General features: G+C 38.7%; 2 protein-coding genes across 2 annotated transcripts; both read right to left on the bottom strand.

Moving 5' to 3' along the window:
• Window positions 1-726: 726 nt before the first annotated feature.
• Window positions 727-7,385, bottom strand: LOC124689175 (probable gamma-aminobutyrate transaminase 3, mitochondrial). Its single transcript, XM_047222746.1, has 19 exons — window positions 7,263-7,385; window positions 6,621-6,748; window positions 6,427-6,511; window positions 6,218-6,290; window positions 5,209-5,306; window positions 4,899-4,991; window positions 4,385-4,458; window positions 4,007-4,045; window positions 3,758-3,846; window positions 3,606-3,682; window positions 3,421-3,495; window positions 2,739-2,786; window positions 2,581-2,664; window positions 2,391-2,478; window positions 2,232-2,310; window positions 2,054-2,144; window positions 1,890-1,968; window positions 1,125-1,240; window positions 727-1,049 (listed from the first exon to the last, which is right to left on the bottom strand). The coding sequence occupies exons 1-19, from the start codon at window positions 7,308-7,310 to the stop codon at window positions 975-977; spliced, it is 1,539 nt and encodes a 512-aa protein (XP_047078702.1). The 5' UTR covers window positions 7,311-7,385; the 3' UTR covers window positions 727-974.
• A 2,720-nt stretch (window positions 7,386-10,105) lies between these two features.
• LOC124689162 (queuine tRNA-ribosyltransferase accessory subunit 2-like) lies at window positions 10,106-15,514 on the bottom strand. The gene is made up of 11 exons (XM_047222736.1): window positions 15,311-15,514; window positions 14,418-14,661; window positions 14,079-14,253; window positions 13,829-13,987; window positions 13,337-13,433; window positions 13,066-13,136; window positions 12,348-12,399; window positions 11,874-11,922; window positions 11,649-11,786; window positions 10,692-10,811; window positions 10,106-10,604 (listed from the first exon to the last, which is right to left on the bottom strand). Exons 2-11 carry the CDS (start codon window positions 14,615-14,617, stop codon window positions 10,475-10,477), a joined length of 1,191 nt encoding a protein of 396 aa, XP_047078692.1. The 5' UTR covers window positions 14,618-14,661; window positions 15,311-15,514; the 3' UTR covers window positions 10,106-10,474.
• Window positions 15,515-16,671: the final 1,157 nt, after the last annotated feature.

The following is a 16,671-nucleotide window of genomic DNA, read 5'->3' as shown; positions in this document are numbered from 1 at the left end:
CGGCGGTTAGCGGCGCACATTTGCTCCTCTAAAGCCGTTTTGGGGATCGGCTAGAGATGCTCTTAGTCGGTCAGCTCATAAGTTCTACTTCCAAAAAAAAAAAGAGATACTAGTGTTAGATTTAATTTTGTTATTAGGAAACACATTAACATGCATTGATCACACTTAGAGAACCTAATAAACTTATCGATAAAGAGATTAGTAGATGTACCTACGGCTACTGGTACACGAAGAATTCATGTGTCAGTGTAGCCCATATCCACGAAGGAAGATGGGACACGACGATCTTCTGACCCCCTTGACCAAACTTTTAGGATGGATAGTTAGGAGTATTTGGGATTTGGCCTTGTTTGTACTATTGTAGATGTGGGGATTATCCTCACCAAGCCCCAGATCCTTACTTATTCATAAAAGTATGTTTGATGCTAGTGTATTGGACTCGTTTGATCTCCACTATCCCCAATTTTTAGTGTATTTTTTCCAATACCCGATACACTAACATGCTTACATGCCTAGTGGATTAGGGTTTTATGGCGATTGGATGGGGGCAGGGTTTCACCCAATCCCTTTACTTATCCTCTCTAATCCCCACAAAATCTCTAATACCAAACAAGACCTACGTGTTCTTCCTATCTGGTGGAAAGGTGCCACGGACCAAAACCAAAACCTTTTTCTTGGTAATGATGTTTGCTAATTAATTATCTTAGCATAATAATCTACTCCTAATTGATATTGCAACCTACTTAGCGTTTTCCCCATTCAAATGATCACTTTATCCAGTCACAAACGCCCTTCTTGTGTCATTGAAAGTGAATAACGACCAACTTTCTGCACACCATGAACAAGGTTCAGGCTTTCAGCAAGCTCATTATTGTGAAATCTAATTGTTGAAGACCTGAAGCTACTCTGTGCACTGAACACTGGCATCGCCATCTCCAACCATCGCTACATGCTTTACAGCAAATCGACATTGTTTAGTTCTTGTTGGATTTGAGCTCTGCAATTCTTTCCTCCGTGGCCTCCAGAGCATCACCATATTTGCTCACAATCTGAAAGGTTCATGTCAGTTCAGACAGTTCACCAAAATGAGAATATCTATCATACTTTAAAGAGTGCGATCTTACTTCATCAACTTCACCAGGAGTCATTATCAGCGGGGGTGACAGCATGATGCTATCCCCAGCGACCCTGATAAGCATCCCGCGCTTCTCGCACTCGGCACCAAATATTGAACCAACTCCTGAAAACACCAACCAGGATTTTCAGCTATTCAAGCCATTTCCTAAGGTATCTTTCGCTGCTCAGATGGTTTATTTTGGTAAGTACTCTCAAGTCCCAAGTTCTGAAGGATACGTTATCAAATTTCAGACCCACTCGACTAAGGTTTTCTTTTGTTGTTTCTCACTAAGTAGTTTACTGATGTCGCATAGTTGGTGAAGTTCAATAGTATCTTGGCTTAGGAAAAGCGTAGAATAAATTAGTTTAATGCATTGCATTACATATTTCAGATGGTTTATTTTGCTAAGTACTCTCAAGTCCCAACTTCTGAAGGATAAGTTATCAAATTTCAGACCCACTCGACTAAGGTTTTCTTTTGTTGTTTCTCACTAAGTAGTTTACTGATGTCGCATAGTTGGTGAAGTTCAATTAGTATCTTGGCTTAGGAAAAGTGTAGAATAAATTAGTTTAATGCATTGCATTACATATTTCTAGATGGCCAGAAAACTCAATAGCTACATAGACCTGTGTTAAATAACAGAATTTCCCTACCGTATAATTCCCCTAACAGCATTGACAGCGTAGAAAAAAATTAGTGGCTGAAGACTGAAATATTCCATGCTAGCAATGTCTGCTGAAAATGAACGAATGCAAGCATGAAAGGTACGAACCCCATTCTGCAGGGAAGGGATCATTTGGCGACTTGTTGTCAACGAATTCAGTTCCAAGTATCAATCCCAGGCCACGTGTCTGTGGAGAGGACACATATTATGTGTTTTAAAGGAAAGAAACGATTAAATATTTATAAACAAAAGAAACTAGAGATGATAATTACCTCTCCGATGATCGGACTTCCTGAGAAGGCCTTGATTCCTTCCTGGAACCTTGGAGCAATTTCATTGACATTTTTGGTGATATTCCTCTCACTGATAACAATTATGGAAATGATTAATCAGATGCACACATCAAGCATAAATGAAGTGTTGAGAATTTTTAGGTAAATTGTGGTTTACTTGTAAATCTTCAGAGCTTCTATGGCAACAGCACACGAAACTGGATGCCCCGAGTATGTAAAGCCATGAGCAAAAGAACCTGCACTTAAAACAACCCAAGTTCTTGTAACAACAGCAGCAAAAGAAAAAAAGAAATTTATGTCGTAGAAGTATATTTACCAAGTTTGTTGCTCTCCGAATGAATTACATCTGCTATTTCTGGGCTAACGAGAATAGCTGCAATTGGCATGTAGGCAGAAGAAAGAGCCTGGCAGCAACAAACAAAATCCTTAGCCAATATTTTTAGGAAAAGAAGGAAGCTATCATCTATCAAATAAGTAATCTAGAGGTAACAAACTCAGGAACTCACCTTTGCTATGGAGACAAGATCTGGTTTAATGTCATACTTATCGCATCCAAACATGGTTCCCAATCTTCCGAATGCAGTAATGACCTAAAGGGATGATTAAACAACTTTTCCACCAATAAAGTATTTGATTCTCTCTTTACAAGATAAACTTAAATTACCTCGTCTGCTATCAATAAGATGTCATACTTCTTGAGGACTGCTTGAATCTGTTGGAGGGGAAAAAATAGTCGAGATTAGCATACATGGCCCCACAATGAAGGAGAACAAATTATTTGATATGGAACTACATAACTGTACAAATACTGGTGGCTGCAGTCAGCTGCACTTTCCAACGACCATTTCTTTGGAATAAAATATTATGAAACCATGAAAGAAAAAAGGACAATATCACATTGCCACTTACGCATAACAAACGGGGCTATATTCATTTCAGAATTTTTATTTTTATTAAATATAATGAAAATAAATCCTCGAGAACGAGTTCCCATCAAAACATCATAAGTACATTCAGATGCACCTCCTAGAGCGTAGTTATGTGGACTGAGGAATAAACAGGGAATGGTTCAAATTTTCCTTTCAGGTTTGCTGGCAAGAAGGTGATGCAATTAGGGTGTTTCGACTATTTACTTAAAACAAGTGCACTGTATTTTTAAGGTATTCTAACTATTTTACGGAAGTTGGAACCAAATCTGATGAAATTGTTATAAGTTCAAATGTCTTGCAATTGTCACTGAAAAATATATATTTGCCATAACACCCTTCAAAGGCGAATCGTATTTGTTTTAGAATTACCAACTAGAAGAAAGTTATGGGGGTTCTAGGATCAAGTTCTTAATGCACCTTCTCAAAATAACTCTTTGGAGGGAGGATGACCCCACCAGCACCCATCACAGGTTCAGCAATGAAGGCAGCAATCTGAAAATAGAAGGGGAGGGGGATACTTCAGGAACAGTTTACCAGCATCTAGCATATGATCCTTTTAATATAGCATATGATCCTTCATGTGTACAAAAAAATAAACTTACTGTTTCGGGTCCTTCTTTGATGATAAGACTCTCCAGATTATTGGCAAGTCTAGTTGAAAATTCTTCTTCTGTTTCATCTACATTAAAAAAAACAATTTTAGTAAACATTATATTCTAACGTGAGTGTACAAAAAGAACTGACGTATGGGTACCAGGAAGATGGAAGCACCAGTAATGAGGGCAGTCCGTGTGCAGAACAAATGGTGCCGGTAGATCAAACTTTTGGTGAAGAGCAGGAAGTCTATTTATAAAGAAGAAAATATAAATTATTGCAAACTAACAAAAAAAACATAAGGAGCATGTCAACTGTGGGAAATAAAACATCTTTCATAAGTTTATTGCACAAACTGGATGATTTAGAAAAGAAATAATATTATTGTTATGCAGGAACGTTAGCTCACCCCGATAGACTAGCTGCTATTAATGTTGAACCATGGTATCTGCACAAATATATAATCAAAGTCTGGTCAATATCAAATTAAACACCTTAAATCAGTAACATTAATGTGAATGCTTGGAGGATACGTGTTCCCTGGTGAAATATCATTACAATGCAGTTCTTGGACTACTAATTTTTCACTAGTTCTGATGCAAGATTATTACAAAAAAAAGCGCATGTTGTTTTTGAGAAGTGAAACACTTTAGCTGCCTGCAATTCATGATAGTGTCTGTATAATGAACAAAGAATATAAAAGAATATACAAGACAAAATGAAATTGGAGTGTACCTAATAGATTTAGGTATATAAATGTAGTGAAGAAAAAGAAAAGGAACGTTACGATTTTGAGCGTGCAATAAATTTCTTCTTCTTTGGCCTCCCAAGTGCATTGTTATAATACCACACTAATTTCACCTGTAAATATCAAGTGATCAGGACTGGAAAAATGGAGCTAAATAGTAATCGTAAACATTCATCAATGGGACAAAGCAAGATTTGGTAATAACAGGCCATGCTGCAGTGAAGTAATAAACTAATTTCTTACTACTCCAGAATACAAATACTACTCTGGCAATGTGAACTTTATAATTTGAAATATCACAGATAAAAGGCAAGGGAGAAACTAAGTATTGCTAGAAAACATGATGAATCTGAACAAATATAAAATTCACTTCCATCACAGTGTCAATGTTTCAATGGCACAGGCGCATAGCGTGTGTTTTTTACAGGAGGTGGCACTATGCGTATTGTTTTGACTATTCAAGCTTGAGCACAATGGGTAGATAAGAACAGTGTTTAATTTATGAGTATCATAAACTCCAACTGATGCAAATTTGATTAACTAATAATTGTACCTGAGAGTCATTAGCTTCTGAACCACTATTTGCGAAGAATACCTTTCCCATTTCCCTAGCAGTGAACATCTTGAGAATTTCATTCGCAAGATCCTGAATTTAGCAACACGCAATAATATCAATTTCCCTGAACCAATTTCTTCAGTTTGTCCCTTTCTAGTGGAAGACGGTGAAAATTCAAATGATGCAGACAGCATGGCAAACATGATATCAACAACAAAATACATACTGTACCATTTACCCATTGTCTTAAGGAGGATACTGAATACCAGCAAAAAAAAGGAGGATACTGAAAGATCAACGTATGTACCAATGAGGGTTTGGTAGTACGGTTCCAGAAGGAATGATAGAAGGGTAATTTGTTTAATTGCTCTGTAGCAGCTTTGACTAGTCGAGGTTCGTTACCACCTGAAAAGAATGTAAATAGTATGCTAAAGAAACAATACAAACATATGCTTAGAAACCAATACTATAAAAAACAATCGGCATAATGTACCAGTAGGAAATTTTTAATTAATTCACTGAGACTAGAAGGTATAATACACAAAAACATACATTTTCCTCATTTATGATAACTGTAAGAAAACCTTCCGTAGATGTGTAATACATATTAGAAACGAGAAATGAACTGCCACTTTGCTGTAGAACTCCTAGAAATTTACGGTTGTCTTTTTTCCTTCCAAGCAGGCGAAACAGGAAAAGAGTGCAACAGCAGCATCTAGATTTAAAATTAATGCTTCAACAGAAAAAGTGAGCAGTCATTTTTTTTCCATTTTGAACTAATTTGAAACATACAAACTTTAGGTAGGAATATGCAGTCCTTATAATTAAGAAGTGATTAGTCAGTAGGGTCAGGTTTTTTCCAAAGTATGAAGTGATTCAGTTTCACGCATAACTTTGTTTACCTATTGCCAATCCAGTGTTCAGTAGGCAACACCTACATTAACTGGTACTACATCCACTACAATGAATAAGGCTTATTTTTTTGAAAAGTCAAACTGCATGTAATGTTTGACCAAGTTTTTAGAATAAATTATTAACATTAACATGCACAATACAAAATCAGTATCGTTAGATACATCATGAAATGTATTTTCATATGATATCTATACAATATTATAGTTATCAATGATATTTTCTATAACTTTGGTCAAAGTTTACTTAGCTTGACTTTGGAAATAATCAAATAGACCTTATTCATTGGAACGGAGAGAGTAATTACTAATATACATGTACAAGCTCTTAGCATTGAAATGACTAGAAGCCTGAAGTGTAGAATTGTTTTCAAAGGAAAACTGTAAGGAAATCCCTCCACATACCTAGAGCTGTACACCACAATCCCGCAAGGGCATCTATATATTTTTTCCCATTGATATCGTAGACATAAGCACCCTGCAATATGAGTTGCATAGTGTAAGGTTAAAACTTACAACCACTGAAATATATCGACTACTGGATATTCTTAGCATTATTTTACAATAATAACTTGTTTCTACAGGAGAGGTAAAGCAATGCCGTGTCCCAGAACCTCAGATCTGTCGATAACCAGGGGATTCACATCGGTGCTCTGCCATCCTGCTGTGAACGGAGCCAGCATGCCATGCCCCTTAAACCTGGCAAAACGTTGCAGCATCAGAGGTAGAAAATACACACCATAACTAATCCATGTAAAGCTTACACGCATCCCAGTGCATAATATAGTGACACAATGTTTCTACTTACCCGATTTCTTCTGTCGGTTCAGCCTGAAGAAACGGTTCAGAACTGAAGTACCTGGGTGGTGCCTCTGAAAACCTATGCAGCCCATCCAGCTTTCCAGCACTAGCTACATATTTTACTAAACTTTCAGCCTGCATGGTGAGAGGGAAGAAGAAATCAGGTGCCTTATCTTGGTTAAAAATTACTGCACGTGTTCAGTGTCAAGCTGTGTTACGCCCCTGTCATCGACCCTAATAAACCAAATAAAGGAATTCCAATCTTAAGAACAGAACAATACAAATTTCTAGTACATGTATGCGCACGAAGAGATTTATTTTGGTAAAACCATATGGAAAGCGGATCCATCTGCTGATCACACAACGATCAGGTCTCATAAATCTACAAACTTGGGAACTGAAGAACTCAAACAAAGTTCAGATGAACTGTTCTATTGCTGCTGCTCCAGAGTCGATCAAATCTTAATCCATCATACCACTCCACTTACGCATCGAATAAACCAGGAAAAACAATCACCAACCAGACCGGAAAATACATGAAAAACCGACCAACTTCTCGCATTTCTGGGTGATAAAGAACTGACGCGAATGCCTATTTCGCGGTACGGATTGAACAGGAGGAGATGGAAGAGCTATGACGGTCAGTCACCTTCGAGGCGGCGTTGGATCTGAGGAGGCGGCTGCGCGCAATCATCATCTCGCCGGGATTCCGTCCACCTTCACTCCACGGGGACTCGGAAGGAAGGAAGCGACAAGAGGAATGAGAAAACGGATGTCGTGGGGGTAAATGGAATTTATAAGCCCCTGGATGAGCGGAACGGCAATCAAGGCATTTTGGTACATCCACCTGGAAAATGCACACGGATGTGCTCGTGTTTGGCTAAAATAGACACGTTAAGCGTATGTTGTGACAGGTGAAAATATTTTATTAATATAATTACATACTCTCTCTGTTTCATGTACCTATATACTGAAACACGTCTATTTTGATTTGTATGTATCTATACACTAAACCACGTCTAGATACATCTATACACTAAAACACGTCTAGATACATGCATATCTACACGAATCTGCAACAACTAATTCAGCACAGAGGGCGTATAATTTATCAGCCTTTAGATGGGCGATTCCTAGCCGAACCAATCCATTTCAAATGGGTCTAAAGATTTCAATGGTGATATGCGCTTGCAATATTCAGCGCAAATCTAGTTGCATGCACAAAATGCATCTAAACGCTGAAAAAGATATTCAAGCACAAAAGCATCCACATTTTGACATCTTCAATTAATATAAGAATGATAAGCTTGATAAATGAAATATGATTTATATGTCGCAGCATTTGTTACATCAAAAAACTTTATTTAAACCTGAATCCAAATATATGATTTTTGCAGTGTATCACTTATATATATCAAATTGACGGCCAATTTTTTCTTAAAGTACAAACGGGCTTTAAAATCCTAAATGGAGGGAGTATTACATTTTGTATTTTCTGTTAAACTGCATCCGAGCACAACTTGAAAAGAATTACTATGTCGTTGAACTATTCCATCATCTTATATAAGTGTAGTGAACCGAGAACTCGAGCATTCACAAGCTCATAGGCGGCTTACAATAACAAACCTAAGTATTGATGCCAAGGGTGAAGCAAGCGAAATAGAGCGATGGGTTCACCTATGTTACGAATCATGAACAGTTGTCACTAATATAAATTGCTGACACGGATTTGGTGCCCCCAAGCACCAGTGAATCCTATTTTTTATTTTTTATTATAAAATGCACTTTTTTGTTTCAGAAAATCAAAAAATATTCCATGAATACATATACATGTATTGAACACTTGTGTGAAGTTTCAATAGAAATTTCGTTCTATTTTGAGCTACGGAAAAAAGACAAATTTCTCCATGCATATAGGGGTACATAACAAAGAAAGCTGTCAGAAATTTGTCTTTTTGTGTGGCCCCCAAAAAATGTATTTTCTCCCAAAATAGTTAGCATGTCTCTGGAATGTACTCTCACACTACCATATTTTTTGATAATTTTTGGAATACTAGAAATGTGTTTTTGAAAAAATTGAATTATAGGGATCACGGAAGCTTGGGTGCTGCTGGGGTTTTTCGCAATATAAGGTTATATTGGTTACGATAGTATTTTATACTTCACATGTTCCATGAAAGATGTCTTGTCTAGATTTGAATATATTTAGGCTAGATAAAGTTAAGACATATTTTATGGGTTGGAGGGAGTATTATGGGATGGAGGGGGAGAGAGTTACACATAGTTTTTTTTAGGGAGTAACACATAGTTATTTGCAAAGGGTTTAGTGAAAGCTTGTGAGTGTCGGCTTCGCCCCAGGTTACTCGACGTTGTGTGGTCGGTCACCATTTATCCATGGAACCCACCCAGAATGTCCACTTCACGTTGTCTGAGGATCACCACACGTAGACGTCAAGCTCCTGTTGGCGATAGCAACACCACATCAACAACAACAAAAATCAACACAAGAATCGTTATTTCACGTTGTCTAAAACTTCTTCTTAAGCTTTCTAATTGCCCTCAAGAAAAGGAAATGGCACCAATACAGTTTTTAGCCCCTTCCTTAGTGGACGCCACATCATTTTCCTTTATAAAGTATATCCAATTATTTGAGAGTCGTCATTGAGCATAGGAAAGCGTAAGTTTAAGCGGGGAGATGAACAAGTGGCTCACGCTAACAAGTCTGTAGTGCCTAGACACTGATGCAAGCTGCATCTCCTTTTGGACCATTTCAGATTCGAATCTACTGCCACTGGTGGAATCTGCCAAAGAAAGTTTATCACTGCAAAGATGTCGCTGGGGACTCCTCGACCTACCTACCGCTCTGTAAATGCGAAAACCCGGTAGAAACCACAGCATGTAACAGTTTTTACTGTAATGTTAATTACCACCTCCCGTTCCAAATTAGTTGACCACATCTTTTTCAAAATACGCAAATCTGAACACTAAAATTTGAGCAAACCTGCGACAACTCGTTTCACATGTATCTAGACCAAATCCGAGCAAACCTACGACAACTCATTTGAAACGGAGAGAGTACTGCTCTTTCGTAAGCTGGCTCGTCGAATTACACAGTCAAACATTTGATACAGAGTAGTTTCATATGGCTCGTCGAATTTTTCAGTTCAGCAACTAGCTTAATCTTTGCGGCAGAGCTGTAACTCTCTATCAAATGTCTTTCTGTGTTCTGACGCAAAGAACGAGGTTGGTTTCTCTACTAAACGAAATGAACCAGCAGGCACCCCATATTCAGGACCAAAAGGGCGTTCCAGACCTTTGAATCGACTGAACCTGTTAAATGTTAGCCATACTGCAAGCGAGCAATTTTCTGATTATATCCTGCTGGTGATAGAAAGAACTATTCCCTTGGGATTGCCACTGGCCTGGTGTGCTGGGGGTGACATGATATTTACCCATGGCGGTACACATACATTCAGGTATTTTGACACAAAATTAGTGCACACCAAAGTTCAAACATTAAGTTAACATAAGAATTCAGGCTAGCGCCATACACAAGAAAACTTAGTAGGTAGATAGGTTTATCAACAAACGACATCCATTCCATCTCATGTCTGGATAATGTCCATACATCTGTCATTCTTATACACCAAGAAAATTTGACCCCACATCCAACCACTGAATACAATATAGCCATCTCTTCTTTCCGTTTTTCAGAGAAATGAACTGTGCTTAATAGTTCACAGGCATAGCAAAATTTCATGGTAAGCCTCCCTTGAGCATTTTTCCTCGTTTTGTTAGTCATGCACCTTAAAATTGTTGAAGCAGCAAACCGCAGTTGGACAGATCATGTACGGATAAGATCTACAACACAGCAACAGCAATCTGGGAGCGTCTATTTTCAACAAACTGCTTCCAGAAGAGATCAAACTCTCCATCTTTGATGGCCTCTCGTATTGACCGGAAAAAACGAAGATAGTGATGGGTGTTATGTCTGCAAAATTGGTAAAAAAATATGTCATTCACTTGGGATATCTCATCGCTTGATGGAAATGCATGGCTGGATTTTGACTTGGCTTACATCTCCAGTAGAATCTGAGCCAACATCTCATGGACATTGAGCAAATGATTGAGGTAAGCACGGGTGTGATTCTGACATGTGAAGCAGGTACAGCTATCAACTATCCGTGACGTGTCTTTCCTGAAGGAATGTACCCAAAAAATCTGAGTCACTTAAAAAGTCAATATATTCAATATTTAGTATAATTTCTTCAATATATGTGAAGTAATGATAACTTTAATCGGGGTGAATGTCCCTGCTTTTTTCCTTCTTCTTTTTTCACTTCAGGGCACATCGATAATAGTTCACACCTCCTTGCAATTTGTAGAGAATGTATTACAAAAACCAGTAGACATTTGTATTTACATGCATAGGGGTTTTATGAACTTTGTCTGAGCTTCTACTTTTCAAGTGAAATCCAACTAACTCAAAGATTTAACAAGATCTCTGCATTTGTTTTGTGTTGACAAGGATCACTACTAGACCTCTTAACCGTGGAAAACTGGACAGTCACCCAAGCAATTCAACAGAAAATGTATATGATATAACTTTTCTGGATGTTTAAGATACTTATAAAAAATGTATTTTAAAATATTTTTTTTGTAAGAGTAAAGTAATTGTAATGGATATAAGGATTATATATTTCCTCATACCCATAGGCTAAATGTGCAGACATTAGTCATATGCACAGTGTATGTAGACATCCATTGAGCAACAAACCGAGAGAATTTTGTCCACACATCAGAACAATAGCCGTTTAAAGTTGTGAACAACAGAAATTTATGTCCCAACATATAACCTAGATTATTTCCTTCTAAATTTAAAGTTTGTAAGTACTGCATATACATACAAGTAAATTCACATCTACCTTTTGAAACATAGTGTTGCCTATATATGGTAGTTAACAACCATCAACAGAAGTTCAAAAAAACTTCAATGTCGCATGAAGATGCTATTTCCATATAACATGTCACCTACCGATATGTTGTTGCACGCAGGTTAATCTTTGTAGAATCTCCAGCACAACTGTCGACTACACCATTCTGCATCTCTCTTTCAACCATGTCAACAGGGAAGATCAATGCAAAACCACCCATAGTAAGTTGGTAAATGTACCTGCCATTTCAGAAGTATGCAAAAGAACTATCTTACCACCAAGCTAATGGAACTAAAAATGATGTAGGACAAGATGAATGTGCATACGTGGAGTCAAAAAGGTCGATGCCAGAGGCCACACCCTCAAGGACCTCCTCTGGAAGACATAGAAAGTACTGAAAGTGTCATGGTGGTAATAAACAAAAAAGTGTAACAATAGTGCTCCAATACAAACGAAAACCCAAAAGGGCAAGGAGAAGCTTATTATATTATACATCAATCTACTACAAAATAACCACCATTACTATTATTATAGGCTATAAATTTGGATAATTTTATCAGTTCTGGCCTCTAGCTTACGGGATTGTGATGATGTCATGGTAAGACTAAAATGTAATAACACATTATGGGTGAGACTAAAAAGGAAGCAAAACTTTCGGACATGACCCCGTTAAATAGAGAAGCCAATATAAACCAATGATCTCTAGATAAGAGCCATGGGATATCAACTTCAATAAAGTAACACATCAAAAGGTATATCACAGGCCATTCAAAAGAACAAAAAAGATGCATCACAGGCACCTGGAAGACCAAGCCTAGATACAATCCGAGGTTTCTCCGATGGCAAGCAATCCTGGAAAAAAAACAAATGAACACTAAAGTATATTTCTGAAAAGTACGCACAACAGCTTGAGTTCGTAACCACAACCAAAGGCTATAGGAGGTGAGGCCATAGGGGCATTATGCTAGAACAATGTAAATTCTTGCTTGAAGTGTTCATGGTACTATAACATGATGAGAATGATGTAACCATTCAACACAACTTTAAGAATCAGACCTCTTAAAACAGCCATCTACCATGCATCAACAGTTTTTCAGACTTTTTCTAGCAAGGTCAATCCAAGAATGGTTAACATGGCACGTTGCCAATGTGATGAAGAGTTAGAATTAAAGAAGCCAGCTAAAGAAGCCTAGTTTGTTCCTATTTGAAAAGCATGATTAGTTTTAAAGTCCGCTTGTCTTCAATTTTGCAGGTTTCCATCTGAAACATGTTTTCTATTGTTAAAGGTGCAATTATAACAGAAGGAATTAATTTTACTCTTAAGCAATTACCAAATGCAGAAGAGGTAACAGGGAAGCAACTTTGGACAAAGACCATGTACAGTTGATGAATATAACTTTACACATAGACTTTTAATAACTTTTATAAGTATGACTCGACAAGTAGCCAATGCCATTAGAGCATTTTACCTAATCATCCTTGCACTATCAATTTACAGATAATGAACTCAGTTCTTACTGTTACTGCATTAAGCAAATTGCAACGTTCTTCAACGCTCTCTCCAAGGCCAAACCCTCCAATCCAAAAGCCTGTATCAAACTTTGTCAGAAAACATCAATAGAAGCAGCATGCATGGGCTTTTTGAAGTAAATAAGTAACTAACCATTAACTCATTTTCTAAGAAAGTGGAAAGTTGAGGAAATGTTAGGCTCAATCCTTGCTCTAGGTAATGAGTAAATATGCAGTAAAACTACTGGAGGTTAGCTGTAATGGTTCATAAATGAATAACCTGATACATTCCTCTTTGACACTTCAGTGGCACATAGTTTTCGTTGTTCGATACTGGATCCCCCGACAACTACGCCTAAACCGTTTGCTCCAACAGCCTGACATCGAGGCACAAATAATAAAATCAATATTGAAAAACTGTATAAGACCAAATATTTCCATCAATATAAAGCAAAAACTAGCACATGGGTCCTAAAGCAACATTACAAGAGAAAAAATCACAATGTTATTTCACAGTTTTTCTGTTGAGAAGCTTGCAACATAGGCAACTACTAGTGCAGTGAAGTGTCACACGGGCCAGCTAATCTTTAAAATTAAATAGTATCACTCAGGCATTGGTTTATCTTTAGCTCTGCTACAGAGAATTTAAAAGGAAATTGTAAACCCTCCAATAGCAAAACAAACACCTCGCAAAAGAAAAATAGCAAAAGAAACATATAATTATTTCCAAAAGGGGTTCAGAACCGAAAACCTCAACATCAATACATCATACCGCGTCCAAAGCAATACATGCATCAAGCCAGCGCAATGTTCGGTCAACAGATGTTTTATTTCGTTTCTCATTAACCCAGGCTGGAACCTCATCTGCCAAGCTTGCCCACAAATCAGGTTCCATGCTAGAAATCAGCTCCATATAATCTGATGGTTTCACCTGATTAAAATGCAGAAGGAAATAGAATTCAGATACAAATACCAATATATGCATGCGTGAAGTTGAAAATGAAAGGGCTACAACTACCAACCAGTTTACGGCCTGATGGTGTTTCAAAAGAGGCACCAAACTTATTGCTGGCTTCACTTGATGGTAAACTTTCGATAGGCTCACCAGCTGTAGCTACGAGGATATGATCAGGCAGGCCCAGCATACGATGCAAACCACCAATATTTGATAATGTTTTTGATGGAGGGCCCTCTATACTGGTGAAACAAAAATAAAGGTGGACAAACATATTTAGTCAAAAAAAAAACTCAGACGAAAGGGACCGTCCTAGCCCAGGATAGAGGTCATAGCTCTTTGGTGACATGCTATCAAACAGAATGCATGGCCAGCACAGAATAAAACTGAAGGGGTAGGCGCTTACAAGTGGGTTGGGCAGACATTGAGGAGGAGGGAGTCAGGAAGGGGAAGAGAGGAAAGGAGGTCACAGGACATAAACGCCGGCAACCCCTTGCGTGTTGACAAAAGCAGCGCTGGCGTCTCGACACTGCTGCTTCCAATCTGAAGCAACCCTGCACGAGCCTTCGCCCCACCAGCGCACATTTTTTTCACCGCGAACCGCATCCTGCCCTTGGGAACCTTCACCTCACTTAACTGTCTTGCACAACCTGAAGGTATATATATTGCCCTGTTAGACTCAAACCAGAACGCACTCTCCTTTATCTCTGCTATAGTTCCAACTTTGCTTCTGATTATAATGGATCTGGAACTGTAAAATTCTGGACTTAAAACACAACACATGCATCACTCCCGTAACAAAAGGGACAGTAATGAAGGTCTTTAACACTTAAAAAGATGTTCTCACTTATCAGAGTTTAGTTATACAAACTCTTTCATCAAGCCCTTCAATCCCGTGTTGCAAAATCTCGTAAAAAAATGCCTACTTTGCCGATTATCCCCAACATACTGTCTTCAAAATTTGGTAGGTCCTATCCACTTATCCCTAGTTTAAGCCAAGGGCCTGCAGCCAAGAACTTGGATACACAAATCATAGTTTAGTCTTCAACATGTGCTTGGGAGGAACCCATTCTAACATTAAATAGTCGAAGGTAAAACTGATAACCAGTTGGGGAATTTGTCCTAGCGCGGTGAATGGGGGTTTAGTTAAACCCCAAACATATTGGAAAATAAACTCCTATCAGTGCTGCGGCACGAAGCAAGCAAATCCGCAAGATACCATAGAGGAATCGGATTAAGATTGACCAAAGTAAGGAATACCAGAACTGGAAACAATCCCGGCGGGTTAGGGTTCGTCACCAGCAAAACAAATGAATGCAGCTCCGGATGGATCTCCAGTCTGGTCAAGTAGAGCCGAGGAGAGCGACGACGGCGACGAGTATGGGAGAAGGATTGCTTCCAGGAGGAGTGTTGCGGTCTGCGGTGGAAAGGGGGCCTGGGGGCGTGTTCAAGGGATAGGTGACGACGCCGCCGCGAGGGGAAGAGACGAATAGGGAAAGGAAGAAGAACCCAAACAAGAAAAGACGAGGGGCCAAGATTGGAGATGTTGTAAATACTATGCATTTAAAATGTATTTTAAAATAAATTCAAAAATAAAAATTCCTGGGTGTACCTCCGAATATGTTCGTACACGAAATTGTTTTTTTAGAAAGGGACATTTTTTGTGGGCTGTATAAAAAAATCTCGTGAGAAGTTACCTAAGAGGCTAAGAGCACCCAAAACGAAAAAAAATACACAAGTCATAGAAAATGTCGCCTTTTCGCAAATTTTTGTGTGCGAACGTAGAATATTCGGATGTACACCTAGAATTTATTTTTCAGATTTTTTTAATATGTTAAAATATATTTTCTAATAGTGAGTGCATTTACGTCTATGAGATAAAAGGGATTTCCGGGCAAGATTATTTCTCTCTCTTTACTACTCTTGCTCAAAAGTGCACGCTGATCAAGGGGTGGACTTGTCCCGCTCCCCGGCCTTGGTAAGAGGGGGGTTTCGCTGTGGGAGTCTAGGGCTTTCAACTCGTGCACTTGCGAGGAATCAATCTAGGGTTTGGAAGATGGCGGAAAAGGCGTCAAGCTCGCGGGAGAAGGACAGAGAGAAGGAACTCGTAGACCTGATGGAAGAGTTAGGCATTGGCGAAGAGGATCTTGACGATGTGATCTATGAAGAGGAAGGGCCGCTGGTGGAGGAAGCGCCACGCTGGTTAGCGGTGGCTATAGTTCATACGGATGCTTCGTATAGCCAAGGATGGTTCTTCTCCAACATGAGATTTGCGTGGAGCTTGGCTCAAGATGTCAAATTCAGAGCTATTGAGGCCAATCTATACATCTTGCAATTCTTTTGCTTAGGCGATTGGGAGAAGGTGATGCAAGGAGGCCCTTGGAACTTCAGAAACTCACCGGTATGCATTGAACCCTATGATGGATTCACGAAACCTAGCATAATTGACCTAGTTAAGATTGTTGTCTAGGCACAAAGTCATGATCTTCCGTAGGGATATAGGCCCTTGGCTGAGAACCTGGCTCGGCGAGTGGGATCATTCGAGACTGCAGAGCCTGACTCTATGGATTACTATGGGAACTACTGCAGGGTCAGAGTTAAAGTTGATGTGCGTGAACCTCTGAAACGAGCAATAGCAGTTTCTCGTGGAGGGAAAAGGG

Source organism: Lolium rigidum, chromosome 1 (assembly GCF_022539505.1).
Source record: "Lolium rigidum isolate FL_2022 chromosome 1, APGP_CSIRO_Lrig_0.1, whole genome shotgun sequence".
Classification (NCBI taxonomy): Eukaryota; Viridiplantae; Streptophyta; class Magnoliopsida; order Poales; family Poaceae; genus Lolium; species Lolium rigidum.
This window is presented reverse-complemented; position numbering and strand designations above follow the sequence as displayed.